Source organism: Uloborus diversus, chromosome 2 (genome assembly GCF_026930045.1).
Source record: "Uloborus diversus isolate 005 chromosome 2, Udiv.v.3.1, whole genome shotgun sequence".
NCBI classification, from domain to species: Eukaryota; Metazoa; Arthropoda; class Arachnida; order Araneae; family Uloboridae; genus Uloborus; species Uloborus diversus.
In genome coordinates, this window is record NC_072732.1 from 204897656 (window position 1) to 204909807 (window position 12152).

A 12152-nucleotide genomic window follows, 5' to 3' on the forward strand; every position below is an offset into this window, starting at 1 on the left:
GATCCACAAACCACTCCAACAAATTATGACAACAAAATATAAAAAATCTCAAGACATTATGTTTTTCGAAATAAAATTTAGATGCGTGATTTGAAAAAAAAAAAACATATAAAACTATTTGAAGTTTAAAAAAGAAAATAAGTAAATAAAATAAAAAAAGACGGTCAAACTATAGTTTTGCTGAAAAAAAAAAGCCTTACATCAACTTACAAAATGCTTTTGAATATGTTTTTTGCCAAGAGTGATTGAAATTAGCCCAAGTGGCTAATATCAGCCAAGCCTGGCAACCCTAAGCAAGTTTAAAATTTTAAAGCGAGAAGAGACAGATTTTCATTGTTATGGTTGCAAATCGTCTGCCTTATGTGTCAATTCACAATTTTTTTCAGGGCTGAACTCAATTAGACTTTATATTAAAAAACTCTTTTTTGTAAAAACTCGCCTTTTTTAGAAAAAACACTGATGTAGATGAACTTAGAATGCTAAACTACAGTTAAATCCAAAATTTCATCCAAATCGTTAGAGCTGTTTCCGAGATACGAAATATAAAGATACATACCCACAAGAATTGCTCGTTTAAAGATATAAGATAATGTTTGGTAGTTCTTGATGTCAAATATTTGTCACATGTGAATGTGGCCTAAGTGAAAAAATATTTGAATATTTGTTGACACCCTTAGTGCACCGCAGCAAACACAGTTTAAAGATCATTGTTATGAAAGGTGACAATATGAAGCAACAAGATTTTTTTTTTGGAAGTGAATATTACCTGTTTTGCAGCATGATCATCTCATTCCAATCAGAGGGATAAACTGGCTTGCTGACTAGATCCCGAAAGACCAGAAGGATTTCCATTATAAAATCTAAAAGATCAGTTTTTGTTTTGAAGTTACTGATGTATTGATTGTAATGGTATGGAGTCATTTGACGAAGAATAGATATCATTGTGGCAACAACATTCCCCTGGAAAAAAAAGTACAAATGAAATTAAGTACAAATGAATGCCATTCAACATCACTTCCTGCTGATGCACAAAGCACAATAACACAGTATTACAAACAGTTGATCATAAACTCCAACCACAAACTTCATCAGAAACCATAGGAATCTGTGGAAGGAAGACAAGAATTTTTTTTTTTTTCGAAATAACAATTTTTTTTTCTTAAATACTTTTTAGATTAGAGAAGTTTAAAAAAGCCTGACATTTTAATTTAATGAGGTGAGGCCTCTTTTGATGCTGCAAGTTCTTGCTGTTTTTTCCTTCATGCAATAAAGCAGCAAATAACTAAGGTAACCTATAATTTTTTAAAAATGGTAATGCATAAGTACCTTTCATGAAATTTATGGTGACTTTTGGAAGTACTGTAAGTATAGTAAATATTTCAGTAAATACTTCAGTTGAGTGACAATGAAAACATTACTTATCATAAAACAAGAGCTGAACTCGGTTAATATGAAATGCCAAAAATTCTAGAATTTGTTCGTATTAACCGTTATTCGTAACAACCGTGAATAAGTAAAATGGGGGAAAATAAAAAAAATCGAATGTAAATTTAAAACAGAATTGCTTTGCAACTCATTGACAATGTCTATCTTTTGACGAATTGATAGTGCTTTTCTTTTTAAGCTCGCCATCTTTAGCTTTTAATGGGCTACCAAATAAAGCAACATTCAGATTATAAGAAACGTCGAACTGCCAAGCAGGATAGATACGTTTTTTTTGCATGAACCAGAAAAAGCTAAGCTTAATTACATCATGAATTAACTTGCTTTATCGATATTCTAGGTGAGACTAAATAGAAGGGTTGGAAATAGTAGGACAGTAATTTTTATTGTGTAAAATTTTTTTTAGCGATAACTGAAGAACCAATTCTAAACAAAAAGTGATAATGGGGGGCAGGTGGTAATACCAAAGTGAAAAGATAGATGGTTTTATCCCCAAGCAGACTGATCTGTCCAAATGCAAACAGGTGTAATGAGCTTTAGCTTTTTCAGAATAGGAGAGGCGTTGGCTCACCACAATAGCTCAATGCAGCCGGGAATATTTTCCACCCCCTAGAGAGCAAACAAGTATGAACTTGTTGGGGTGTGTGTTCAAGGAGCTTGTTGTTTTCCCTTCCAATCGATACAAACTGACAACAATTTCAATTAAAAATGCATTAAGTTAATGAAAACAAATGTAAAGAATTTCCAGCTAAGATATTAAGATTTGTGAGAGAAAAATCTTGAACATGAAAAAAATATATATTTTTCGTTTCTTTCTCTTTTGTTCATAAATATTTCATCCATATATAAGAGAGAGAGAGAGAGAAAAGGAAGAAAAAAAATAAAGAAATAAAAATATTAAAAAACAGTTGCGAGTAAAAGTGCATGGCAAATTAAAAAAAAAAATGTTTAAACCTAATAATGAATTTAATTCAGAATTTGGAAAAAAAAAAAAAAAAAAACACACACACACACACAAAGTCACAACATAATGTAGATTTTTAAATTATGATACTTTACCACTAAAGAATTTTTCCTTTCCAAATGTACAACACACTGTATGATAGTCCTCAAAATAGATAGCATAAGTTCAGAAATGTCTTTATGGGTGGGTCCAATGTCTCGACCATACAGAGCAACCATTATGTCACTTAAAATTTTCGTACATAATGGCATTTCTTCTTTGTTCTCTAGTAATGGGCGCAGTTGATCACAGACCATAGGAAGCAGAATTATACGACACTCTATAAATGTTCAAAATAATTTAAAATTTTAACAACATTAATGGCTAATAACAGACAACAACATTTATGTGAACAATGAAAAGGTTTCATTAGAAACCAAGTTTTCACTCTAATAAATTAATTTTCAATAAAGTAAAAAACAAAATTGGTAACTTTAATTTGGTTTAGAAAGTACTGTCATTTTTTTTTAAAACACTAAAACAATTTAACAACTATTCATTATAAAGCATCAAAAATTTCTAATAAACAAAATAGTACAGTAAATAATTTAAATTACTTAACAATATATGCTTTATTTATATTAACTGTTAAGACATTTTGGAAGATATTAATTCCCATTTAAATAATTTTGTATTACATGATTCAATCTTATAGGAAAGAATATTCCTATAAGATTGGGATTATTATTGTATCACTAGCTTTTGCCCGCGGCTTCGCTCACGTTGATGTAGTTTTTTTTCAATTGATTCAAGTAAATGGTCATTACAGGCAGAGGTCGAATAGTTACCAAAATATTGTTTGTCTCTAGTTTCGCCGACATTTCAAATTGCCTGCCCCCTTAACTGTATCAAAAGGTATGATTAAAACTGAAAATTAGGGGGAAAGGGAGTAAATGAAATGTTGGCAAAACTAAGAAGAAACCCAAAAATCACAAAAAATAAATCACGAAAACGTTCAGGGGTTGTAAAGAAGTCAGTTTGAGTAATTCCCAAAAAATCCAATTCGAGTGAGGTCAACTATTCTTAAATAAAGTGAAACAGTTCCCTTATAATCCTGATCTCCATCAAATACATAATATCCAGCGCTACACCGGCAATCTAAATTATTGTATAATGTGTAACTTCTTACCGTAGAAATCGTCCCAAAATAGGGTCAACAATGATGCTACCCGAAATGTTTCCAATAAACAGTAAAAATTTGGCAAGTTTTGAAATTGTGTGCAAAGACAAAGTAATGGAAGTTTTTGCGCTGTTTATGAATTTGCAAGTTAGTTGGCGAATTATTTTACGTGTTAACAAATTTAAAGAAAGAAATATTAAAGAAATGGCGATATTTGGTTACATGGTGAAAACCGAGAAACAGTATTGCGTAGTCTTTAGTTTCAAAACCAACGACAGTTGAAAAAAATGCCAAATGCCTTAGCTATTGAAATGATTCCACAAAGCAGTTTGGCTAGATTCCAGCTGATCGATTAAATACCCAGTCAATACAAATAAATAAAAAAAAAACATTAATTGCCTTAAAGTTGCATTAAAATGGAAAAAAATCAGCCAAATCCATGTATTATTTGCCAATCTTATGCAAAAATCTTACTTCAAGATTTGACTTGAGAAAAGCCTTGAACAGTCACGAAAAGCAAAGATAGTCAACAATACAACAATAGTCGTTAAGGGAGTTGAGTTGATACACTAAATATTGTATTGAGTTAAGGAAAGCTTTCGAACATGGAACTAAAAAGCTCATAACTCGTTTTTTATTCTACTTAGAAATTTTGAACAGGTGCCATCTTCAGCAGAAAAATCAGAGCTTTCGATGGACATATAATATTAGTAAGTGCAAGTATTTTTTCATCCCCATATTAGAGAATTTATGCGAAAATTGTGTTTTATTGCCCCGCTATGGGGGTTTTGCTCCCCATAATGGGACGAAAACTACCCTATGTGTTATTCTGATGCATAAGCTATATTATTGTAAAGTTTCATCAAAATCTATTCAGTAGTTTTTGCGTGAAAGAGTAACAAATATCCATACATCCATACAGACAAACTTTCGCATATATAATAGTAGTAAGATTACTTTCCTGAATTTTGTCATTGTGATACTACCTTCTAACTGCTTCCCAGAAAGTTTTTATTTACTTATTTATTTTTATTAACAGTAAATATTACTGAATTAAAAATATACAGTTGGAAGAGTAAAATGTACATGAACATTAGTACCACCTGCAACTTGTTAAAAGGACTCCATAAGATTGAAAAGGTTGGGACGTACTGTAATTGCTTCAACAATTAAAATAAAAAATACGCCCAAACCTGTTTTTATCTGGTCCTTTTTTGTGCGAATTTTTTTTTTTTTGTACGGTATATGAAAATTTCAATCAGATTGGAATTCAACTGACCAACTAATTTATAAAACGAGTGCGAGGCAGTATCTTCAACTGACCACAGGGGCGCCCCGTCGGGAAGTCCCTGTGATCCCCCAAAGTTTCTTTTTTCGGGAAATTTTGCCTGACGATTGATTTGGCAGAATTATCATCACTTGGTTTGACTTCCTTTAAAGAAGCAATTCCTAGTTATTTCATAAATTTTTGAGTTATTTTCTACGAAAGAATTTTTTTTATGCGGTCCCTATTCACTGTATAAAAATTTTTTTAAACTGTGTTGTGAAAACTTTTTTACAGCTACTTGCGAAGTTTTTTTTATGTGGTCCCTATTTTCTGCACAAAAACAGGTTTGGATGTACATTTTTTACAACATTTGGAAATAAAAGTTCTAATGTTTTAAAACATGCATTACTGCGGCAAATATAGATAAAAGTAATGAATGTAATGATGATAAAAGTAATGAAGAATAACAAGTATTCAAAAATAGATAAACTGACCTGGCTTTTGAAACAGAGTACTATGAATCAAGTCGTTCACCATCATCATCTTTTGTTTGGTTAAACGATCTTTAGGAACATTGTGGATCAACTCCACAAGAATATGGCTGCAAAAAATATCAATACATAAGTTACTGAAGCTATTTCACAGGAAAAATGATAAACTACATCAGGTAATCATACTTACCACAGTTCTTTACCATCAAATACTGATAAAACATCAGGAATGACAAATGGAATGTATTTTAAACAAGCTCCCTGTACAAGTAATGTTGTGTCAGTGTCATACATCATCATTGATGTAATAGAATGCAGCAGTTGCTTAAGAGAAACTTCAAACAATTCTTGACCTTTGTCATCGTTTAGCCTAGATTAAACAGAAGTTTTTTAAAATTTCAGGATTTGGATTAGCATCATTTTTACACAATCAATAGCTTGGAACTTTTTACAGATATCCACAGTTCAAAATATTCAAAATGTATAGCCTTTAATAACCATCAACACTACAAATTGTTGAATGATTTCATTTTATTAGAAAAGGAAATGTGAATAAAAAAATTAGTAGATCATTGAAAATTTTAATTTTGAAAAAAAAAAAAAAAAAAGATAAGTCAAAACTCTACTTCTACATTAAAAAAAAAGTTTTTATGTCATTTTCATAGCATGTCTCAACAAAACTTTTTTAGATTTTTTTAAATATATTTGGGTGAAAAGTGAACAACATTATAGCATTAGCAAATAATTATGCTATACAAAATATCTTTTGAGTGTTTAAAAATGAAGCTAATGATTATAAAACTCAGTAATATTGATAAAATGTATATCTAACATGCTATTTAAAATTACTTTTCCACACGATATGTTAACCAAATACTACTTGAAATGAAAGAAAAAGTTAGCATACGCAGCAAATAGTTGTCTTGATCTTACGATAAACTTGAAAATATATTCTATGGATTTCATGGCACGCAACAAAATATCTTGGAATTCTTGCTGATGAGCACTCTCAATATAATACTTCAAGACAACAATCAGTTTGCTGTAAAAAAAATATCATATGATTCAGTTTTAAAAAAATACTTTATATACTAAAACATAAATGTATAAAATTTATTATGAAGTAGGGATTGGGGAACAAGTTCTGCGCTTGCATTATGACATAACCCAGTGGCGTACCTAGCACGGATGACACTCGGGGTGATAATTTGTGGTGTCACCCCCCTCCCTACCCCAAAATTTTCAGATTTGTAGTCTTAAAAATGCACTTTAGCTTTATATTTTCAAAAACTTGCAATTCCACTTTGGGTGTCACCCCCAGAAGGGTGACACCAGAGGCGGAGTGCCCCCCTCTCATTTTTTATGGAACATAACACAAACAACTGTGGTATAAAATAAACATATAACACATACATACTGATGTAGAATCTAGTTACAACAATAAATTTATTTGTAATGCTATTTTTTGAAGTCTAATTGAATTTGCATACAGTATAATTTAAATTTCCCTTTGATTTAATGGCATTCTGGGCAGTTTAAAACCTAGGAAAAGCGATGTTTTTTCCACAAATGATTGTTGCTTTGTATTAATCTACAACAATAAGAATTTAGTTTCATTTACCAGCAAAAGAAAAATACAATTTCTTTTAACAATCTTGCATTAACTGAGTTGTTTCTGCACAGTCATATTCGTAAAATAATAACTAAAATTCAAGCTAATTATAGATCCAGTTATCAAACCAAATGAAAGCAACTAATTAAGATTTGTTTAAGAAATTTAAATAACATACAAAATAAATAAATAAAAGAAATGAGATAGGAAAACCATGTCTTACTTATAAGTTAAAGTAGCACTAAAATTTTCCTTAATATACATATCTAATACAGGTCGAAAATGATGATACTTTCTGTCAGAAATGAGTCCAATTATGAAAACCTGGAAATATTCAAACAATAACACATCATATAACTTGGTATGGCTGATTAAATAAAATAATAAAATAAAGTTTTAAAGGGGAAAAATAATTTATTTTATTTAATTAAATCTTATACTATAAAAAGAAGCAAAATCAAAACTACTATGGATTTCCATGCTACTGGTCTATGTAAATGAAATCCTTTCGGTATAAAAAAAAAAGCCTATGTCTAGTAAAGATCACAAAATTGTAAAAAGTTCACAACAAGATGCTCAAGATAAAATCAAACTAAATGCTTACACTGAACAATGAAAGAAGGAGTGCTATGTAAGAATTAGAGCAGCCCATCAAAAAAAAAACGACAAAGTTTCAATTATTTATTTTAAAAAATTAAATAGAAAACTCACCAAGGCTTCAAAAACTAGGTTGTCATACAGTTCAGAATCTGAGTTCTGCATGAGAATATTGAACAAAGCATCTAATGTATCCTGCAAAAACTGTAAAAAACTCATTGTAAGATTTCTTTTTAAAATTCAACATCAAATGATCTTCTGCATGAAAACAAAATATTTACCTTTACAACTTCTTCTCCATCAACTTTCATGAGTGAAATTAAGTTACTCTTCAAATTTTCGGGATTTGACCACCATTTCAACAATCCAAGAAGATCAACTGAATAAAAAAGTCAACAAATGGAAATGTATTATTTTTTTGCACAAAAATGAGCAATACAACACTTAAATGGTTTAAGGGCAGGATTCAAAAATATGATATTTTCGAAAATATCCGATATTTTGATATATATCGGATACTTTGATATACATCCGATACTTTCAATTAACACAAACTAAAGTCTTCAAAATGGTAAATGCATCCTCAAATCACTCTTTATTTTCTTATATTATAATTACAATATGTAGACTTAAAAATTAACGTTTCTTTCATTATTTATATCTAATATTCCAGTTTACATTTCTATCAATTTTGATGGAGTTGATTTAGCATAAGCTGTTTTATCCTTTTTCTTCAGTTAGCAACTTTTACAGTTATATGATTTAGAAATAAATAATATGCATTAGACAGTCATAAGTCATAAGATACGTTTCTTTTTTTCTGTGCAATGCTTAAAACTTAATTAGGAATGCTTAAAACTTTAGGAATCTGTACTAATATTATAAAGAGAGAGGGTGGATTTTTGTGTGTTTATATGTTCGAGGTAATCTCCGGAACCACTGCACCTATTTGAAAAATTCTTTCACTATATGAAAGGTGCTTTCTTACTGAGTAACATAGGCTATAATTTGAAAAAAAAATCCGATAATTAATTCTTTTTTTTATTCAAGTTTAGGCCCAAATTTCACGTAAATTGCCTATTATGGGCTATTAAAGGGGTGAAAAATTACTTGCACATATTAATATTATATATCATCGAAAAGGGTAGAATTTTCCGCGTTCTAAGCAATTTAGTCAAACCCCCAGTTAATAACCATGGAAGGATTGAGGGCCATTGCCACGAGATTTTGGACTTTTTTATTTATTCACACATAAGACAACATGAGAAAGATTTTCAGCGTAAAGAAAGGAAATACACCCACTCAGAGCATTCGAGGTTATCGAACCCACGTTTACCGGCATTTGAAGCGAAGTTTCTCCCACAAAGTCACGAAGGTCCCCAACGCATAATGAGTGATATAGTTTACATTTTTCTTTGCCAAAGAAAAAACATACGCTTCACTTGCAAAAGGTCTGGGTCCCGGTAGCGTGGTCGCTTGGCGCATTAGGCGCTGAGCAGGTTCAGTCTAGGATTATTGCTTTAAAGCAACTGTAAATGTAATTCATTGTTTTGGCGATTTGTTTTGGAGGAAAATAAACTTTTGATTAGTTTTTATCCGAGTGAAATGTACGACATTTTCTTTTTTTCTGACGATAATTTTTAAATGTTCCACTGGGTGTTTTTTTTTTTTTCTTTAGACGGATGGCTTATGAGAGAGTGGTTGCTGGGCGAGTTTGGCGATAAACAATTGAGTTGCAAAACTATTTTTACATTTGAAAAATATTATTTGATGTCTTTTTTTGTTTATTTGGCGAAATATTTTAAATTGCAGTAAAAACCGCTTCTTTCGCTAAATAGAGTTTTAAAGTAACTGTAAATATAATTTAATGATTTGACGAAAAGTTTTGAATTCCAAAGAAACTTTAATACGTTTTTTTTCTCTTTGAAATGGTGTGTACGCATTTTATACAAAGAAAAATTATCATTTTACATCAGAGAGGGAGGGGGCGTCAATTTTTTTTTTAATTCAACGGACTTCCATTAAATTTTTAGCACGGCCATCGCTGTGCGGGTTCTGCTAGTTACTAATAATTTTATCCATATAAAACACAAGTAAAAAAAGAATATTATAGTACTTTGTTAAATTAGTGATGTATTATACATTATAAAAATATAGTAAATAACTTTTTGACTATTTTTAATAATAAATGAACAATATTACTATGATTAACATCCTTTTTTTGAAAATAACATAGCTGAAAAAATAAATATCAAAAATATCAAAATATCATGATAATACCAAAATAAATATTGGATATATATCGTGATATATATATCAATCGATATATATCGGCTAACCCTGTTTAAGGATTCTTTGTTTTAAGTTTTATGATTGCTAGATGAGGACAGTGGTAATAAAGAAGAAAGAAAATCTTTTACGTACCATTTTGAGTCAATTTTGTAGAACATACTAAGGAACTAATATGAAAGTTATCTTTGGAACTTAAACAAAGGCCATTTGATGATATAATATTATTAGAGCCTTTTGCTGGACTAGAAGGACAATGGATAGAAATATATTTGTCAAGCTCTTGTCGAGTAGATGGCAACTTAAGATAACTGATATCACTATCATCAAATTTTTTGTAGTCAATCTGAAAAATACAAGAAGCTCATTATAAAAACAGAAAATTTCATAGAAATTAGTGCCAACAAGTTATAGCGAGCACTGGTATTTTTTTGAAATGGTTTCAACAAGAGACATGTAACAAAAAGGTTTAAATTGTCAAAAGAAACAGATCTCAATTTTATTTTACACTAGAAAATAAATACAGTCAATTCGCAATAACTCAGAGTCTCATAACTTGAATATTACCATAACTCGAAGTTTTTATCATGTCTCGACAACTTTGTCTTTAATTCCATGCTAATTATTCTCAATATCTCAAAATTAACTTTCTTTAACTCAAAGTTTTTTTTTCCAAGATGACTCAAAATTTGCTTTGAAAGAATGAAAAAAGATAAAGAAGGAAACAAGTGACAATAAGAGAAAAATTAATTCACCTTCGCTTGCAATTCTTACACAATAGACCTTTAAAGCAAGAAGAGGGCCTGTTGAGCTAATGTGCAATAAAGGAGTTACACGTGCGGAAATGAGTAAGCTTGTTTTCTTTTGTTGTACTTTGACATATTGCTGCACTACGAATTTGCTTTTAAGCTGTCAAGTTGTCAAGTCAATTGATTGTACCTTTATTTAAAGGATGACCTAAGTTAAGATGCATTCCCCTTCATTCTTTAGTTCGATCATTTGCTGATAAGTTCTAGAGAGACAGAGAGAGTTTTCTTTACTATTCAGATGTCTAAGCAAGTATACTCTGTCAATGATATTAAAAGAAAAAGAGAAATTTCTAAAGCGGTAGAACACAGGAATCCAAATTTGAAACGAATGAAGATGTGCACCTTTCTTGAAGTAGAATCAGCTCTATTCAAGTGGTTCCAGCAGCATCGAAATCAAAACCATGCTTTTGATTTTTTTTTTCAATATATTTGATTAAACTGTGCATATTGTGCTTAAAAACCTTTAAGTTCTGTAATTTTGTCTGTTATTTGAACATATTAATTAAAATATTCGATGTTTTTCAATATTAAAATGTCGAAAACCGAAACTAGCGGTAAGTCGAACTTCTGATAAGTCGAAGTTTTTCGTCGGACCCTTTAGATTCGAGTTATCGGTAATTGACTATAAATAAATAAAATTATTCTTACAATAATTTACATTAAATATATTCTATAATCATATTTTATAGTGCATTTAAAATCAGTACTGCAAGATTAACAAATTTAAATGAAAAGAAAATATAAAATAATGTTTCAAAAAATAATTTTATAGCAAAGAAAGAAAAAAAAAAACTGAATATTTACCTTGTATATTAATAGTTCATGCATCTCATTTTTTAAAGTAGTGCCATTGTCTTGCATTAGTTTCACAAAAGAAACAGCAAAAGCTTTTTCTGCCCTATCTTTTGCTAAAAATAAAATAAAAAAAGCAATCACCATCATATTTTAATAAAAAAAAAAGTGGAGGAAAAAAAAAAACTTATTATTGAAAAAAAGATGAATTAAAAATAAAACTTACCATCATTTGAGGATCTATGCTTAAAGGTGAACTTCAAATGAGCATTGTAAAATTCTTCTATTGGAATGGCAATCTGTCAATTAATGATTAAAAAATTTAAAAAAAAAAGATAAAAATCACTTAATGTTTAGTTACATGCATTCATACGTAAATTAAAAGTGCAACATTATTTAAAATAAATTCAAGAGAAAAATTGATCTACTGTAACACACATATTTTCTTTGTCATAAAATAATTTGTTAAAAAATCAATGCAGTCAAGTCCATTTTCTGATATTTTGATATATATATATATATATATATATATATATATATATATATATATATATATATATATATATATATATATATATATATATTCTGATCTATATTTTCTGATTATAAGCTATGACAAATACCTGCAAAATTTTGGGGGTTATGTAGAAAAGTACTTTAAGAGTTGTAGATTTTTCAGCAATAAATATTTTCCCATATTTGTATGCGATATTTCTTTATTACCAAATG

At 29.6% G+C, this 12152-nt stretch overlaps 1 protein-coding gene across 1 annotated transcript in view; it reads right to left on the reverse strand.

Annotated features, from left to right (window-relative positions):
• Positions 1-12152, reverse strand: part of LOC129217643 (dedicator of cytokinesis protein 1-like) — a 91278-nt gene that overhangs the window by 36272 nt on the left and 42854 nt on the right. Inside the window, exons 16-26 of the mRNA XM_054851972.1 lie at positions 11650-11722; positions 11436-11539; positions 9958-10168; positions 7815-7912; positions 7648-7737; positions 7160-7260; positions 6232-6366; positions 5515-5694; positions 5328-5434; positions 2503-2726; positions 767-960 (exon numbers count right to left, since the gene is read on the reverse strand). Of these exons, the coding sequence (XP_054707947.1) occupies positions 767-960; positions 2503-2726; positions 5328-5434; positions 5515-5694; positions 6232-6366; positions 7160-7260; positions 7648-7737; positions 7815-7912; positions 9958-10168; positions 11436-11539; positions 11650-11722 (1517 nt within the window). The remainder of the gene's footprint in view (positions 1-766; positions 961-2502; positions 2727-5327; positions 5435-5514; positions 5695-6231; positions 6367-7159; positions 7261-7647; positions 7738-7814; positions 7913-9957; positions 10169-11435; positions 11540-11649; positions 11723-12152) is intronic.